This window comes from Thunnus thynnus, chromosome 18, assembly GCF_963924715.1.
Source record: "Thunnus thynnus chromosome 18, fThuThy2.1, whole genome shotgun sequence".
In the NCBI taxonomy this organism is placed as follows: domain Eukaryota; kingdom Metazoa; phylum Chordata; class Actinopteri; order Scombriformes; family Scombridae; genus Thunnus; species Thunnus thynnus.
Genome location: NC_089534.1, coordinates 3,085,070 through 3,104,158, shown reverse-complemented (window position 1 = coordinate 3,104,158; position 19,089 = coordinate 3,085,070). Strand labels below are relative to the sequence as shown.

The window sequence follows — 19,089 nt, the reverse complement described above, 5'->3', positions numbered from 1 at the left end:
CACAGTAACAACTGCTCCCAACACATAATCACAATGATTAGAACAGAGATCATGAGATTCACTTTCTCACTACATAAAATCACAGAAAAGCAGATTCGCTTCCTTCTTAAAGCTTCTGTCACTTTCTGTAAACTTGATTAAATAGTTGATCTCATTATTATTATTTTTTAAAATGCATAAACTTATCACAGCAACACGCAGCTCTTCATGCAGCTGCAGTTCAATGAAACGTGTCCTCACCTCTGTAGTTTGAGAGAATACATTTTAGCATTCTTCTCGTGTATCAGGTGAGATTTCTCCGAATTTGCAGCGTTAGTATCCATGTGTTCAGCCTGCAGTCGGCGTCCAGTCTGCTTTTAAAAGGAAAGAATTAAAGGTGTGGTGTGTTGTTTTTTTTTTCCTTTAGGAGGATGCTGCAGGTGAGAATCGACAGGTCCTGATGTTCACTCGACGCGGGGAAAAGTCAGCCGAGACCTCGTAGTGAGCAGCACTGAGACTTCACAACAAAACGCACAAAAAAAATCCTTCATTGCGGTTGTTGGGAGGCAGGAGGAGGAAACCACATGCGGGATGTCTGAGGGAGGTTTTTTTTTTTTTAAATTTGGTTGGAGTTGTAGCCTCAGACATGCAGCAGCAGCAGCAGCAGCAGATCTTCACACTGCAGCTGCTGTCTGTTCAACGCTGCAGCCACGAGCTCTAATAGGACATTCATCATCATCAATATCAACCAAAATCAATTCATACACAGAAACACACATGTGCGCGAGCTTTATGTCGTTTTTACTCATACAGATTACAACAATAATGTGGAAAAAATACTTTAAAATGATATATGTTAAATAATATTTAACAGATTTATTGTCAACAGACTACAGTTTGTTTTCATTTCACTGCACAATCTGACGCTGACACAGTTTTATTTTATGTATCAGGTTAAAAATGATAAATGATTTTCATCATACATCATTTCTGCCTTTATGTCACTTTAACTGACATCAGTTTGATTTAATGTAAAAAGCTGAGCAGATTTACAGGAAAAGATATACAGACGTTTATCACCGATCAGTCTTAAGAGAATTTAAAAGATAAAAAATAATATTTGTCTGTCTCTAAAAAGATAAACATGCATATCCATCTAAAAAATGCATAAAGATACTAAAAGCTGAATTATAGAATACTTAAAACTTTCAAAAGATTAACAGAATTGTGTCCATCCAACAAGATAAACATATTCATGTCAAGATTAAATATAGGCCTAAATAGATAGATAGATAGATAGATAGATAGATAGATAGATAGATAGATAGATAGATAGATAGTTGTGTAAGTTGAATATTGGACCATGCTTGTAGTCCCGCCCCCTTAAAAATTGGATTTTTAATGAGCTCAGAGAAACTTTCCTCCCTCAGCAGATGAATGTGAAAACAAACTCTGCACATACATCATTCTGCACAGAGAAGAAGAACAAACATCCAACTGAAGGAACAAGAAGAAAAAACATCTGTCTTAAGGATTTTAACGGATCAATTATACCTTTTTTGTAAAAATAAATAAATAAATAAAACAACAAAACAAATCAGACACACATTATTGTTCCAAACAGAGTATTTTTTAATTTTATTTGCGGTTCCCAACCTTTATGGTTTGTGACCCCTTAAAATGAAGCAAGTTCTACATGAGGCCCTCGTCACACGCAAATGACTTATTTTGTTTTATTTCAATAACTTATAGAGGCTCGAGGAGATAAAACACAGTAATTCATAATAAATAACGCAAATATTTGAGGAAAGTTTGAAAAAGATGTCAGAAATATGTTTTTTTTCTGTTGTCCTATCCCGTCTTATCATTTTGCGACCCCTCAGATAGATCCAGTGAACCTTTATAGGGGTCCCGACCCCCAGGTTGGAAACCACATTGTGATACATGTCTGTAGATTTAATTTTTCATTTTTCCTGACTACATTAAATGCACCGCCAGTTTACGCGTCCTGACGTCATGACGCTTCCAGTGTTTGGTTTCCGCGCCGCGCCGAGACGACATGGAAACAAGCAGCAGTGACACGAAACCGGAGGAGCAGCAGCAGCCAGACGATGGCATGGAGGCGGACAGGTCGATGTCCAGGTCCGACAGGTAAAGTACAGACTATGAAACGTCTGTGGCGCGGCCGTGAACGTCGCTCCGCCGCGAATAAACGGGCCGTGTCGGCGAGCTGACGCAGCTAGCCGGCTAGCTCCCGTCCCACGCATTGTTTGTGAGCGTGGCTGTAAATGAAGACGCTGACATACACACACACACACGCGAGACATTTAATTTTAACCACATTAAACCAACAATAAAGTGTTTGAGACTGAATCCTTTTACATCTGTAAGAAGTACGTTGAAATGTACATCTCTGTTAAAGCTAGCTATCCTCTCTCAGCGCTTTTAACGGTCCGGTCCAGCTTCAGGGAGACTTCACGCCAGACTTCACTGAAAAAATGACGATTTATGCACAACCGCTCGTTATTGAAGCTTTATAACGGACATAACGTCATTTAACGTCGTCTCAATACGGCTCGATTAATTCGGCATGACTAGGCATCACCCATCACCCTTAATTACCTTCACCCTGCCTTGTGAGAGCATATTCTGGTGGGAAAAACCCGACAACAATGAGCGAGACAACCGACTAGTTTAGACAGGAAATTGAAGCGAGTTTTGCACATCGTCAACCAGCTCATTCATAACACGTAGCACTAAGGATGCGCAGAGGGATCAGGTGTCTGTCTGACCTGGATGTGTGTGTGTGAATCAGGATAGCTGCCAACACCTGCCCACTCAGGTTATTTGTGCTTTAATACAGTATTACATCACCCACGAGGATTATGTAGAACTGGGCACAAAAGGAGAAATGTAGACAATTGAAGCATTTATCCTTCACTCATGCATAAATCATTTGCTGCTTTTTTTTGTTGTAGGCAGATATTAAAGTATTAGCTTTTCCATTTTCCTCTCTAAATACTAATGAGGGCACTTGCTGCACAGATAAACACACCTTTAATATTTAAAAATGCAAAAGCAGTAGGTGAAATAGGATTTGAGCATTTGCATTATTGCAGCAGGTTAAGAAACAAATTATTACTTCAATAATTTACAATCAGTTGGAGGAAAGCTTATATTTACAGTACAAACAGTAATTTTGTCTAAAGTTGCCTATATTGTTTGGGTTCATCATCTTGTTCAAGGACACGTTGACGTGCAGACGGGGAGGGATGGTGGGGATTGATCCACCAACCCCACAATTAATGGCGTCTTCTGCTCCACCACCTGAGCTTCCTCAGCTGCCCGATTACACCCGATCCGCCCGCCGCACTTTCTCTCATTAGACTGTGCAGAAGTAGACGCTGAAGGGCAGCGGGAAGTTTAGATAAGCATCTTATCTAAATGAAGTCATGCCCAGTGAGAAACCAGCACACTAAACTCATTTGTAAAAGGATAAGATAAGGATAATTAGAATTAAATTTAACCTGATATTCTCCAAATACAGGACAGAATAGGACACAGAGATTATAGTAATAGGAACTGGAGACTTTAAGGCCGCAACTAATGATTATTTTCATTATCTGTCAGTTGTTTTCTTGATTAATCGATTAGTTTTTTGGTCCATAAATGATCAGAAAATGGTGAAAAAGTCCAAGATGACGTCCTCAAATGTCTTGTTTTTTGTCCACAACCCAAAGATATTTAGTTTACTGTCACAGAGGACTAAATAAACCAGAAAATATTCACATTTAAGAAGCTGGAATCAGAGAATTTGGACATTTTCTATTCAAAAAGTGACTCAAAACGATAGGAGACTTGTCACAAAGTATCTCAGCCAAGTGATGACAGCCTTACTCATGTGAACGGTGACCCCCCCCCCCCATCGTGTGCCGAGCTGCGTCCAGGGCAGCGGTGTGATTTCCTGGGGAGTGTTGGCAAGTTCCTCCTTCCTCCCCCTCAACCACACCGACAGCAGGATCTTCACTGTGGAGAGTTCAGAGCGAGACACCAGAGAGAACAGACTCCCTCTCATCTCTCTGCAGGACAGACTGTCTACAGGTCCTCACAAGGCCAATTATTAAAATATCGTAGCAATTAGCTGCTCATATATGGCTTCATAAATGTGATTAGATGTGTTTTGTTAGAAATAAGTTGATTTTTATAGCATTTAAAACATTTTTTGGGTTGTAATTTGCTTTTTAAATTTCAGACTTTCTTGTATTTAGCTTTGTGGAACCTGTAGATACCTTGTATTTACTAAAATGTCTATTGGAGCAGCAGCACGGGGGTCAACTATGAGCTAACAAGGCATCTCTGATGGCAACAAGCAAACACACAAAATAAGTAAATATAGCAATAAGCAACCAGTCACAGGGATTAGATTAGAGCTGCAACCATTGATCGTTTTAAGTCATTTTCTCTGATTCCAGCCTCTCAAATATGATTATTTTCTGGTTTATTTAGTCTTCTAGGATAATAAACTGAATATCTTTGGGAAACTTCTATCATATATTCATTAGATCAGATCAGAGCTGCAACTAACCATTATTTTCTCAATTAATCGTTTGGTTTATAAGATGTTATAAAATTGTGAAAAACTGCCGTTCAGAGTTGATTACAGCTGAGTGACGACTTCAGTTCAAATGACTTTTATATCTGTTGAAGGAAAACAGAAACACATCTAAGAATCTGGAACCAAAGAATATTTGGCATTTCTGACGCAAATGATGACTTGATTATCAAAATAGTTTCTGATTAATTTTCTAATCGCTCTAGATCAGATCCATATCTGATCAATTCTATAGTAAAATATGTTGTTATGTAAGTTTATATTAGTTAAGATGAAATTAAAGTATTGCACCGCAGACGTCTGTTATCTTTCTGTCTTTCAGCGGGAGTGGAGATGATTCTCTGGACGGTTTACCGAAACACGTCCCCCGCTGCCCTTTGACCCCTTCCTTATCGCCACGGAAACGGACCACGAGCCAATCTAAGACAGAGCCTCCGCTGCTGAGGACCAATAAAAGGACCATCTACACCGCCGGCAGACCGCCGTGGTACAACGTCACCGGGACGACCTTCAAAGAGGCCTTCGTCATCGGTGAGAGAACATCCAACATCACAGAATGATATATAGTCCAGGTCATATGTGAAAATTATGTTCACTTTCTCATAAAAGTATGAAACTTGGCACACTTGTACAGTTTGGGGCCCTGAACATTTTCAGAAACGGAGTCATCGCAGAAACACTTTGTGGCGGCCATTTTGCTTTCCACCCATAAGCGAATTACGTATTTTGCACCAAATCACCTGAACCAGACATGATAAACATGATGATGATGATGGTGATGTCTACCCCCATGTTCTGATGGTCAAGGATTACAATGATACCATATACAACATCATTAACTGTTCAGGTGAATAGTTAACCCCTTAACATCCACCCTTTTTATAGAATTATTGGCATACCCAAATGGAAAAGCTTCTAACAGAAGAACTGTAAGACCATGATGCCTGTATCAGGCTTCATTTGACATCTTCTAGTTTCTGGAAATGTGTTTGTTCAGCATGCAGCTAAAACACAAACAAAACTACATCAGTTCAAATAAGGCTGTTTTTGGTCCTCGTCTATAATGAGTCATATTTGAATAACAATAATTAGGACATGCTTTATGCCACAACTATGCAGAACACCCCGAACCTCTCCAATCAACATATGTACAATACAATAATATATATATATATATATATGTATATATATATATATAACTAGTATTACAATTTTTTAAAACTACAATAAATGTAAAAAATGCTCAGGCATTATTTTTGAGCGCTCTGGCGTCACTACAGGCGTTTTTACAGCATCTTGCTGATCAGCACAGTAAAATATCCGCCTCAGGACGAGCAGCAGTAAAATGAAGCGTGACAGAGAGACTGTGTGTGTGTGTGTGTGTGTGTGTGTGTGTGTGTTTGATGTTCCGTGGTTAAACACATCAGATTGGCATGAGTGGGAATACGTGGGGGGGTGGGGGGGGGGGGGGGGGTGGACATTATCTTTAGTAGGCAATCTGTTATTGTCAATAGGTCGCAATGACTGGTTACAATTTCACACTCGGCTGTACTGAGGTCGATGAGGCTCCGGCTTTAAAAGGACCAGACTGTGTAAATGCAGGAGAACTGGACACAGCAAAGCTGCATTAAAGGTCAACAGAAAATAAAGAGAAAGGAGTGAAAGACGGATAAACAATGAGGAGTATTAGAGTTAAAAAAAGGAGCTAAGGGGAGGGGGTTTAGAAGATGCAGAGATGGCAAAAAACGCCTGAACAAAAGGAGAAGTGAAGAAGAGGTGAAGTGAGGACAGCAAAAACAACACAGTGAAGCGTCATAGATACCAAAGGTTGTTTGCTATCTCTTCAGTCTGGTTTTATTGCTAATAGAAAAGGTTTTATCTGCCGTAGCAGCTCGTTTCATTGGCCGAGCTTCACTTGCTGGGTGGAGCACTTTAAAATCTGTCATTTATGCTGAATCAATAAGCTTTGAGCTCCTTTTTTAATGTATGAATTTACAAGTGAGAACTAGTATTTCTACAAGCCTTTCCCAGAGCTGTAATCATGCGTAGAAATGGGCTTCTTCCTCCCAGTCAGCAGTTTTGACCTTGATAAGTTTTACCTGAGCAGAAAAATCCCAGTCCAACATTTCACTGGGAGTTGTTTATACCACAGAAGTAGCTCCGTAGGCTATTTCTGCTCCTGCACACACACACACACACACACACACATATGCACTACACACACGACTCTTCCTAGGAAATGCATCCTGTTTTTCACCCTCTTGCCAGCCAACCAGCTCGTAGTCTTGGCCCGGTTCCCAGAGATGGTGGTCCTGAGGGATTGCTGTTGTGGTCTGTAACCCAGGAGGTCAAGAGAGAGAGGAAAGCAGCGCTTCACACTAACTTTTGTTTTACATCACTGGCACTGAACTACGACACGTTTTTTTTTTGACTTCAGCGCAAAATATGGTTGCACTCACATATTTTCTGCAGTGCCAAGCAAGAAGAGAGAGCTGAAAGGAAGAGTTAATAAACCTGACAGAACGTTAATCACCAAACATTTTACTAATTTATCAAGCAAAAATAGCTGCTCTAATGTTAGATATGGTGTTTTCTCTGTTTTATATGATTTAAACTCAAATATCTTTTTTTTTCCACATTGACAAGAGGCTGAACTGAGCTGCATAAAGAGCCAGTAGAAGATAAATAAGGAATTTAATTTAATAACTGTAAATCATGCAAAGATATTCCAGTAGAGCTCCAGTATAAAGATATAGAGCTGGAAATGATGATGCATGATGCGTCTCTTTAATTGTTTCAGTTTTTCAAGCAAAACTACCAAATGTTTGACGGTTCCAGCTTCTCAAAATGTGAAGATTTACTGTTTTTCCTTTTAAATATATGACAGTTAATTGAACATTTCAGAGTGTTAGACATCACAGTGGCCTCTGAGAAACTGTGAAAATCATTGTTTTTAGTATTTTTAAATGATTACTAGACTAATCAAGAACATAATCAGCAGATAAATTAATAATGAAAACAATCATTAGTTGCAACTCTGTCTGAGACGATTCCATTTTATTGTAGGTGGTTTTTGTGGATATATTACATAATCTGGTCAGAAGACAATATGTTTAATTTCTGTGACCAATAGTAAAAGGAAGAAAACAACAGCAGCAGCGTTCATGAGAGTTCATTAAAGTGGCAGAACTGAAGTGGTTCTACTTCCTGAGCGGCTGCAGCAGCAGCAGCAGCAGCAGAAACGACTGACAGCTGCAGGTATGAGGTGGTCGTGTTCCTCCATAAGAGAACCGTCCTGAATCTGTCACCGTCTACAGCTTGTGATCTATTCCAATTTTTCACAGACAGTTTTAGATGTGAGAAGGAGGAACAAACTCACCAGGGAAGCAGAATCAACATCAGTGAGGTGAAATCTCCAACATTGTAGTTGTTGTTGTCAACAACCCCTGCTGTCATTATGCACTAGAGTTAATGAGTCTGATTGAGTGTCTTGGCCTGAAGCAGCATGTTGGTGTCCCTGCTAACACCAGGGGGCGCACCTGACCTGGTCATCACTGACTCCGCCCCCCATCATCAACCTACAGGTGTCTGATTTGACACATTTGACCTTCCCGTCATCCCGAAGTAAACCTAAGCGTCCCATTGACTGAGCCATCATGACCTCCAGCACATCACCTGCCCAGCTTCTGCATCAGTGGTTGAACTGGTGGAGCTCTACAGTAGATCTCTGAGCAGCGTCTGTGATCTTCTTGCTCTTGTCAAGACACGTGAGGTCAATTTTTCACGCTCTGCTCCCTGGTTCAGTCGTGACCTGCAGGAAAATAAAAGCAGCTGGACGCTTCCCGGATCGACGCTCTGGGCTCGCTGTGCATTAACCGGCCTTCCGTGAACATCAAAGGACTCCAAATCCCTTAAAGATGCTCACAGTTCTAATTAAACCTAATTAATAACAATCCTGGCAACCCTCTCTGCCTCCTCCTGTCATCGACCCTCAGTCTCAGCCCCCTGATCCCCCAAACCGTCAACCTCTCCCTTCAAACTGGTAGTGTCCCATCTGCCCTCGAGGTCCAAGTCATCCGCCCCCTCCTCAAGAAGCTTTCCTGTCCACGGTGTTTGGAGAAGGTGGTTCCTGCTGAGCTTCAGGACCACTGCTCGCAGCACTGAAACAGCAACCCATTTAGTTCATTGTCATGTATCAGCGCCCAGGTTCATGAAATTTAAAAAAAAAATTAATTTGTAAAATACTGAGCGTGTTGTCAACACTTAGACAGATGACGGACGCTAAAACTGAAAGTGTCCACAGCAGCAGCAGAGTGAGACGTCTGTCCTCCCTCTTGCTCTCTGCTGTAAACACACGGAGCTGTTGGCGAGCAGCTGCTCTCGCGTCTCCGCGGGTCTCGTTGCTCAGGCCTGGCGAGCAGAACAATGGCAGAAACCCTGCATTCAGGAAGCTGCAACCACCAAATACGTCTCATTTTTGCTTGAAAAATTATTGCTAATATGATTATTTGATTAATAAAATAGTTGCTGATTCATTTTCTCTCGACTGATTAATCGACTTATTGGTGCAGCTCTACTGGGAGAGATGATCAGCTGTTAAATTAGTTGATTGACTGGAAATTATCATTATTTTTATTTTTTTTACTATTTTGATGAGTGATTAATCATTTAAGTCGTGTTTTGACGAAAAATGCCAAAATTTTCTGGTATTAATTTCTCAAATGTGAGGATTTAATGTTTTTTATTTCTCTGTTAATCACTGTTAATGAAGCATCTTCTGTTTGATTGATCTGCGTCAGTGACGGTGTTGTTGTGGTTCTCGGTGTTTCCCCGCCGCAGGTCTGTGTGGAGGAAGTGCTTCTGGGAAAACCACAGTTGCCAATAAGATCATTGAAGCGCTGGATGTTCCCTGGGTGGTTCTGCTCTCCATGGACTCTTTCTACAAGGTACAAAAACCCAGCTGACAGTAAAAGTAAAGCTTCATTTAAAATGTAAATAAGAGCTTTGATTAATTTAGCATTTTAGCATTTTTACTTATAACAACAATAAAAACTCTGTAATCTGTCAGATCAGTCACTCAGCATTTTAAACTCACTGTTCCACAATAATTAATCAGCCTTTGATTTTAAAATAATGCGCCTAGTTGGTGTAAATTAAACATTAAATTGATGTAAAGCCTTGTAGACAGCAGGACATTCGTGCTGATTTCAGCATAAGGAGTAAAAGCCCCTGACCGACTGAACGCTTCATATCCGTTATATATCGCTCTCCTCTGAGAACAGACATCGATGGTTCGCTCTGCTCACTGAATCCGAGAGCCGTTATGTCTCTGTGGATGAAATGAAATAAGTAGGGAGGGATAATTAATCCTTCACATAGTTAGATTTAAATTTCTGATGTTTTATACACAGTTTTTTACCACCAGCAGAATGAAGAGTTTTTGGTAGCAGCGTCTTTATTTTGAACGCAGCATTGAGCCTCCTTTAAATTAAATTTTACAGATGAGGAAGTAAACTTTCACAAGCTGTGTGTTCAGTAGACGACAGTAAAGGGTATCAGGACAAATATAGATAGAAAGATAGAGATAACATGCAAGTATTGTAGGAGATGCTAAACTAAATGTCTCATTTAGTCATTTTTGTATGAAATGTATGTTAAGAAACCAACCATGGTTTACTCATGATTACACACTGTCGTCGTTTACTGTTTGTGTTTGTTTGTGTCTCAGGTGTTGAATAAAGAGGAGCAGGAGCTCGCAGCCAAAAACGAGTATAACTTCGACCATCCTGACGCCTTTGACTTTGAGCTGCTGGTCACCGTCCTCAGAAAGCTGAAGAAAGGGAAAAGCATCAAAGTCCCGGTTTACGACTTCACGTCTCACTGCAGACGCAAAGAATGGGTAAAAGACTTTCTCACTAACTGAGCCGACTGTTTGCTAACTGCTGTTTTTAGATGGGATTTGTTTGTTCCGGACCGTTTGAATGAGGCGTCACAACCTATAAAAACCAAGTTGCTGTTGACAGAGTTTACAGTGTGTGTTTTCCCAGTTCTCAACGCAAACTGCAGCATGAATAAGCAACTCTAGCTGCTTGTTGGTGAACATTAGATTTTGTGTTCTTACAGGACCTGGTGGTTGCATTACTCTAATCATCTACCTGTGTTGTCTGTTATGTTTACTTTAATGTTAAGAATGTGCACTTTTCAGATTATTAAGACTAAAAAAATTAGTGAATGTTGGTGATAATAAGTCTTTATAAGTTTTTATGGCTGTTTCATGCACATTTCCAGCTCTGTATTTATATTCTGGGGCTCTACTGGAATATCTTTGTATAATTTACAGTTAAAAACTCCTTATTTATCTTCTACTGGTCCTTTATGCAGCCCCTCAGTTCAGCCTCTGTCTGAAACAGGCCATTTTAGCTCCTGTCTCTTTAAGACCCGCCTCCTGATGAGCCCACTCTGTTCTGATTGGTCAGCTTCAGGAAGCTTCCTCCGGCTCCGGAGGCTACGTAAACAAACGATAGCAGCAGGATTTCACTTCTTTTTCTCCTTCTTTACTCAAAACATAAACTTCTCAAACCCATCCATACACGTTGGAGCTGAATCTGATCTAAAATATGTGAGTGAACAACGTGAGCGACACATGGAAACAACCTTAGCAACAAAGATGCAAACAATCTGGCATCACTTTGATGAGGAACTGGAGGTCACTTTACAAACAAAGCGTTCAGAGCAGGTTGAAGCCCTGAGTTTTGACTTGAAGGCAGCATCGGACAGCAGAAATTCACCGTATCGTCAGGATGATCATTTAATCCTATAAAAAACAACAATACTGTCGCTGCTTCTTAATCAGTTGGAGCAGAATTCATCATCCAATCTGTATTGATTAAATATTTCTGTTGCTTTAATTATAGTTAAAAAACTGAGACCTTTGTAAGAGTTTATCTATTAACATCAAAAACCAAAAAGAAGAAGTAATCTGTGCTGCGTTTTGTAATTTTCAGGATTTTAACAGCACTCACAGATCACTAAACCCCCTCAGGGATGCTCTGTATTAGCCGCATGAGCTGATGCCAATTAAGACGCCTGCTAATTTGCTAATTATTAAGGATTTATCGTACGGGGACTTTACCCCGCAAAAGAGCTCGAATCCCCCTCCCGAAAGCATCGTGAAGAATCAATGCGGCGGCGGCGCACTCTGACAACCGCTCTCTATTCCTTTGCCATGTAATTTCATGGCTGAAAGGCGCAACAGCACACGGAGAAAACGCCGATCACGACTCGTGATGCAGAAATCACTTTATGGAGCCTTTTTTTTTTTTTGGGGAGTGATTGTAATTAAGCTGCTCGGGGGCAGCTAGCTGGAGGCTGTATATCTTCAGTGTGTGTTTGTCTGTAATCACAGGATGCAGTTGAGTCTTCTTCTTCTTCTTCGGTGGTAAAACTAGAGGTCACCTTCTCTCTCAGAGCATCTACACTTTAATATGTTCCCCACTAAATCATCTCTTAGCAAAGAACAAGGAAATGAACAAATCGATAAACACTCATCTGTTTCTTTAGGATTCACTTTCTTCTTTTCACACACACACACACACACACACACACACACACACACACACACACCCGTCGCCGGCTCGCTCTCTTTGTTTCTTCTTTTCTCTCTTTGCTCTCTTTCTCTCAAAATCAATACTGAAGTGTTCAGTCCATTGACTTCAGCGTGAAGCTGGTCAGAGGAAGGTAATAGGATTGTGACATACTCAGCAGCATTTTGTCTTTGATTGAGGCGGTGATTAATCTCACACACACACACACACACACACACACACACACACACACACACACACACACACACACACACACACACACACTCTCCTGGTAGTAAAGCAGGTTCACGATGAGGTTCATCAGATAACGATGAAGAACATGAATACAGCAGGTCGATGTTGTCTGTGTGTAATGCAGCATTTTCTCTTTTTCCTTCTGGTGAGTAAAGCTGCAACGATTAGTTAATCAATCAGTTGTTTGACAGAATATTAATGTGTTATCAATTATTTTGATAGCGATTCATCATTTTGAGTCATTTTTGATGAAGAAATGTTAAACTTCTCTCTTGGTTCCAGCTTCTTAAACGTGAGTATTTTCTGGTTTCTTTTAGTCCTCGTTGATAATAAACTGAATATCTTTGAGTTTTTATGTTGCATGATGGACTTTGAGAAATGCTGGTCGACCATTTTCTGACATTTTAAAGACCAAACAATCATCAATGAATTGAGACAATAATTGACAGATTAATGGATAATGAACATAATGGTTGGTGGGAGCCATGTCATTAGTTAATCTGCCTGTTATATTTTTAATTAATCGATTAACTGTTTGGTGTAAAAATATCTGAAAACAGTCAAATGTTTCCATCATGATGTTCTTGAGCCCAAAGTGACTTCATCACGTGTCTTTTTTTGTCCGATCAAACGTCCAAAATCCAAAAATAATCAGTTTACTATGATGTCAGACAACAAATAGCAGAAAATTCTCACATCTGAGGAGCTGAAACCATCAAATATTTAACATTTCTGCTTAAAAAAATGACCTGAAAGACTGATTGATTATCAAAATAGTTGCTGAATAATTTTCTGTTGATTTATTAATCAATTAATAAAGTAATCGTTGCAGCTCTGTTGGTAAACAGCCAATTGATGCTCTGATGTAAAAACTAGACGGAGGTCCAGTTAGTGAAACAGTTTAATTTCAAAAGACAAAAAAACATCAGAATTTTGTCACATTTATTGTTTCCATTTTTAATTTTTTTTTCATTAAAGATTGATTATTTTAAAAAGTGCTTTTGTGTCTTTAAAATAGTTTTATTACTGTGTTAAGATGTTGATCTTCTCACCATAATGTAAAATGGGACAAATTAGTTTTATTTACATAAAATGCTCATATAACCATGTTTTATCTCCTTTATTGATATTAAGATGATTCATCGAATCATTTGAAAAAGTCTCTATTGAATCTATTTCTGTTTCTTCTTCTTTACAGAAAACCGTGTACGGAGCCAACGTGGTCATCTTCGAGGGCATTCTGGCCTTCGCCAACAAGGAGCTGCTGAAGGTGAGAGCGGAGTCACTTCCTGTTCAAGTTTTCACTCGTTAGTTTCCTTTATCGTCCTTTCAGAAAGTCTTTGTGTTTCTGTGACTGATCGAATTATTCCACACTATTAAAACCAAAACTGATCAGAAACAATCATTTCAAGTTTGGGTTCTCGATCATTTTAATTAATTTTAATGCAACAAACAGGGATCGTATGAAAAACCTGGAAATATCATGGAATTTGAAAACAGCGATTTCCAGGCCTGGAGAAGTTTAGGAAAAATAAATAAACCCCAAAAGTTTTGGGAAAAGTCACAAATATCTGTATTATAGAATATATGTAGTTCAGTTAAGATCAACTGAGAAAAATCTTTATTGATTGATTAAACACAGATCAGAGCCATTGATAGGTAGCTAATAGCTGACGTTAGCTATCATTAGCTCTCTAGCTAGATAATGTTTTCACTAGTCAACCAACATTAGCTAGCTAGTACTGTCAGTCTAATACATAGACTGTATAAAAATATGGACGTAGTTACCGTGACGTCACCCGTTGGTTTCTGAAGCTCAAAGCGAGCCGCTCCGGCCGTCGCCATCTTGGCAGTACGTGACTCTACCTAACCTCCAGCCAATCAAAAATGGGCAAAGAGGTGGGCCGAACGGCTGAAACAAGCCACCTAGCGGCTGGCGGACCTGTCACTCAAAGCAGCCATGTCCTTCATTATGCAGAACTTTACGGCTTAATAAAATTTAAACGGGTGAGTTATAAAAAAATTCACCCCCTGTACAGTTGTCATGAAAGAGGAAATTAGCTACAGAGACCAAAACCGTTGTTTGTACCATAAACATGTTTATTTCTGCTGTAAAGTTGGGCATTTTAACATGGGGGTCTATGGGGATTGACTCGCTTTTGGAGCCTCAAGTGGTCATTCAAGGAACTGCAGCTTTTGGCACTTCCTGTTGGCTTCATCTTACAGCCCCGGAGGTAGCTGCTTGGTCTAATATAGTGATGATATATTGAAGACTTGTTTTGTTGGTTAAATATAAAAGGTGATTTTCCCTCAAAGCTTTTAGAATATGCAGCTAAATGATGGAAAATGAATCCCTGACTGATCTAGCAAGTTGAATATTAAGAAATCAGACTGATTCAACTTTTTATGTTGTTGCTGGATATTTTTTCTTCGGATATACGTCAAAGGACGGCAAACGCTGCTTGTGCTAACTGTAGCTGCTGTTATAAACTATTCCAGCCTCTATTATCCGCCGTTGTTGTGGAATAATTGATCCTATTGGAGACTTTGGAGTCGACACAACTCTCTCTATCAACGGCTCTGGTTCTCTGCGTGGGGTAACGTGGGTTTACGCAGATGTTTCAGAGAACATATGGTCACATATGGTCAAATTTGCCTCAAAGGCCTGGAGTAGTCATGGAAATTTACTGGTAAAAATGTTTATGAACCCTAAACGAAGCATTTTGGAATCATATTTTCTAGTTTTATTCGTCTCTGTTCTTGTATCAGACCTATTAATATATCTGTCGGCTCAAAGACAACCAACACGCTGATGAATATTAAATCAGACAACCGCTGTTGTGTTTATGAGCATGTTGTACACGTCTATGAGCGTCACAGATTTATCACTCGGCAGCAGATCCTTCATTAAACCAGGTTCTGGTCCAGATCCGATGGCTTGTTTGATTCAGTATTTATTAGATAATTGATCGATAACTGCACCGACTGTCTGGAAATCCTTTAGCATGAATCGATTCTGAGGTGTATTTTATATCATAGAAGAAGAATTTCACATGTTCTCTGCTGAGGCTGATGATCTAATTTAATTATGAATTAATGTTTTAGTTCAGTTTAGTTCTAGTTTTTTGTCTCACATGAGCTGTTTTACAAAATTTGCATCTTCCAGTGATATAAAAGCATGTAGAAGAAGAAAAAAACCACAAAAGCTTATGAACGAACTGTTCAGGTTAATTTATATGTAAACATCCAACTCAGTCATCCATACAAAATCAATATGTGTTTTAATCTTATTAAACAAAGTATTGCACAGTTCACAGTAAAGAGAACAATAGAAAACAAAGTGGAACTCATGTCAGCACAATAAAAACATTCACTTTTCCTCTCTGAGGTCAACAAGAAGAATCTTTATATCTTTTATAGGTAATTAAATTCTTAACGTTTTTTTTTTTACATTTTTGGACATAGTGAGTGATTCAAAACTGATATTTGCACCTATTTTTGTGTGCATGTGAAGATTTGACCTGATTTATGAAGCGGTAATGAATCCTGTAGTTTTAATAATGAGGCTGTTGATGCATCAGAGGAAATCCATATAAATGAAAAAAGGGAGAATTCTTTATAGCAGAGTGATGCTGCTGTTCATCGCTCTGTTCAGCCTTATATAAAGTGTGTGTGTGTGTGTGTGTGTGTGTGTGTGTGTGTGTGTGTGTGTGTGTGAGCTGGAGCGTGCTGATAAGACGTGCAGCCTCCCCAGAGACTCGGCTGTGTAAGTTGATTACTGTCTGATTCGGTTAATAACAGCTGTCGTCCGCGGTGATTAATTGTGTTTTTGTGTCCGAGGTTGTAATTGAAGTCAGTTCCAGCTGCAGATCTGATATGTTAATGTAGTGAGTTCTGCTTTAAGACGTAACGCAGTGCTGGGATTGGTTGATATTATCAGAAATACTGTGAGAGAGTAAAAATACATCAAACATCACAGATTTTGTTGTACTGTTAATACGGAATTAGCTTCTCTTTAATATCTTATGTGTTACATGCATATAAGTAGCTTTATGGTGAAATAGTGTTTATAGGATTTTTGCACCAATGTGATAAAGTAGCTTAAGTTATTTATTTAACTCTCTGAACTGGACAATAATAAGACATTCCTATCTGGTTATAAATATTCTGATAAATTGTTTCAATCATTTATGAAATAAAAACCTTCTCTGCTTCTCATATGTGAGGATTTGCAGCTTTTCACTCTTTAATATCATTGAATATGTTTGGATTTTTTACAAAATAAGCCATTTGAAGACATCATCTCGGTATTCTTTACTACTTTCTGACATTTTTAAACGAAGCTATTGATAAAAAAAGTCCCCAGATATGTTTTAGATGTTGAGTCAACTGAATTTAACGTCACTGTTTATATCTAAATTCAAAATCCGGATATACTGTGTATCAATATCACATTATATAATTACATCTACTATGATAGAAGTATCTCTGTAATAAGCTGCCTGCAGGTGCAGCACTTCACACTGAGACCAAACAAATCATTAGTGTTTTATTAAACTGGTTTCTTTGTCTTTTCTAAATCCTTCAAAGCATTTTTTGTAAACTTTCATGAGGTTTTCATCTCACACAGGAAGGATAAAGCTCTTTCAGGTGTTTTCATCAACAAACACAGAGACCCACACGTATACTGTGAAAACCATTTTATTGTTTTCCTTGGTTACTAGTTGAGGTTGATGAGTCATACATCATTGATACTACTTGTCAGATGATACATTAATAGCAAACATGCAAAGAGGCACTTTGACGGACACTGACGTTTTAAATAACAGCACGTCTTCTTCAGAGCTTTAACGACAAAATGAAATACAGAACAGAACTGTGCAAAAGTTTTAGGCACTTTAGATATTTAGACTCTTCTTCAGGGAGGCGTCTGATCATCTGCAGCAGGACGACGAGCCCGAACATCCATCCAGAGTCATAAAGAAAACCATCTTCATAAACCAGAAGAAGAAGGAGTCCTGCAGCAGATGGTCTCTGATCTCAACATCATGGAGTCAGTCTGGGATTAAAATGAAGACACAGAAGAAGATGCAGAAACAACCGACCGGCCGAGAACCTGAAACACTGAGAACTGCTGCTGTTTGAAAGGCAAAGCTGCTCACAGTAGATACTTTATGTTTCTGCTGTTTACTCAACTAAAACTAAAACTTTTGCACAGTGCAGACTTCTATAGAACACATACATAAGATAATAATAATACATTTGATTTTAAGCACCTTTCATGTAACCCAAGGACACTTCACATGCAGATATCAAGCAGAAAACTTAGCTACATAAAATAATTTAAAAAGCTTAATTAAAAACACTCAGAGACAGAGCAGCTGTGAACAGATAACAGCCTCCTCTCACAGTTTTGCTGTTCGGTCGTCGTCGTAAAAAGAGAAACTGAACGCCTTCCTGTCGGAGCAGATTAGAAAATGATGTACAGCCACAGCCTTGCTCCTTAACCTTTTGGGAACAATCCACTCCTCATTCAGCTCCTCCTGCAGGCTGACAGCCGTGCTTATCCAGCAACATCTTTAGGTTGGTCAGTTTGTCAGATTTACAGCAGACAAAAATCCACTTGGCTTGTTGTGCATCTGAGTTATACCTGCACCTTCCACCACTGTCATCCTCCATCTAAATCACTCTAAACTCCTTTTTTTTTTTTTTTATTCCACCGGTCATCAATAGTTCTTTTTTTGTGAGTGAGGCCTCGTTGTCATCGTCGTCGTCGTTGTGACGCCGCCTCATTGATTTTTCCTGGTTTTGCTGAGTTGAGGTTCAGTTTAATGGAGCTTACTGGACGGATCATCGGCCGACTTTCTCTTTTAAAGTGACGATGATAACTGATGTCTCCTCGGTTTACGCTCCATTCTTCAACGTGTCCTGAGCCGCGGCGCATCATGTCAGCAGTAAAAATGTCAAATGGTGGAAGCAGCTCGACGCGGCTTCTCACTGACTCTCAGCGTGCAGGGAAACTGACTGTCGGCTTCTGTGACTGAACTGGAAAATGAAGCCTGTTTGTTTCTATCTGTCTGCCTTTAATACATTAAATACTGTCTGCACACACATATACACACATACTTGGACCAATTTAAGCCCTTTTCAGAACAAGTATAGGCTTTAGAGCTGAAACAATTAGTCGATTCAGCAATAAGTAAATCAATCTGCAGCAGTTTTGATATTTGGTTAATCATTTAAATTATGCTTCAAGCAAAAATGCAAATAATTTCTCCTTTAGGTTTGTCCTGTATGATACTAAATAAAATTAGCACAAAAAGTGAGGAAATTTGTGTTTGGTAGATTATTTCTTTGTTGTAACGATGCTTCTTGACAATAAATCTGATACCGTTGGAAAGCCTGTTTATTTCCCTTTTAAATGGTGCCACATTTGTAAGAAACATACATTTGTGGGATGAGCAGCAGAGCTGAGTAGGTGGGTTGCGCCCATGAAAAATTTGCCAAATCTTCTCTTCCAAATGCCAAACAGCTTATTCTGCCATTGACTCTTGTTTGGTGTTTGGTGGATTGGATGGTTGAAGTTTGAAGAAACAAGACATATTGGCAATTTAACAATTTATTCATTTAACAAACAGGAGGCTCAGTAGCATGTGGAAG

General features: G+C 39.3%; 2 protein-coding genes across 3 annotated transcripts in view; one reads left to right on the top strand and one right to left on the bottom strand.

The window, feature by feature from the left end:
* slc30a2 (solute carrier family 30 member 2) overlaps window positions 1-19,089 on the bottom strand; it is a 45,898-nt gene that overhangs the window by 20,821 nt on the left and 5,988 nt on the right. Inside the window, exon 1 of one of the 2 annotated variants that reach the window (XM_067572592.1) lies at window positions 241-1,521. The exons of the other annotated variant lie outside the window; for it this stretch is intronic. Coding sequence (XP_067428693.1) covers window positions 241-323 — 83 coding nt within the window. The 5' untranslated portion in view covers window positions 324-1,521. Of the gene's footprint in view, window positions 1-240; window positions 1,522-19,089 lie in introns of those variants that run through there. 2 annotated transcript variants of the gene reach the window in all.
* Window positions 1,992-19,089, top strand: part of si:ch211-243j20.2 (uridine-cytidine kinase-like 1) — a 32,553-nt gene continuing 15,455 nt past the window's right edge. Inside the window, exons 1-5 of the mRNA XM_067572590.1 lie at window positions 1,992-2,130; window positions 4,914-5,122; window positions 9,431-9,537; window positions 10,320-10,490; window positions 13,628-13,699. Coding sequence (XP_067428691.1) covers window positions 2,039-2,130; window positions 4,914-5,122; window positions 9,431-9,537; window positions 10,320-10,490; window positions 13,628-13,699 — 651 coding nt within the window. The 5' untranslated portion in view covers window positions 1,992-2,038. The remainder of the gene's footprint in view (window positions 2,131-4,913; window positions 5,123-9,430; window positions 9,538-10,319; window positions 10,491-13,627; window positions 13,700-19,089) is intronic.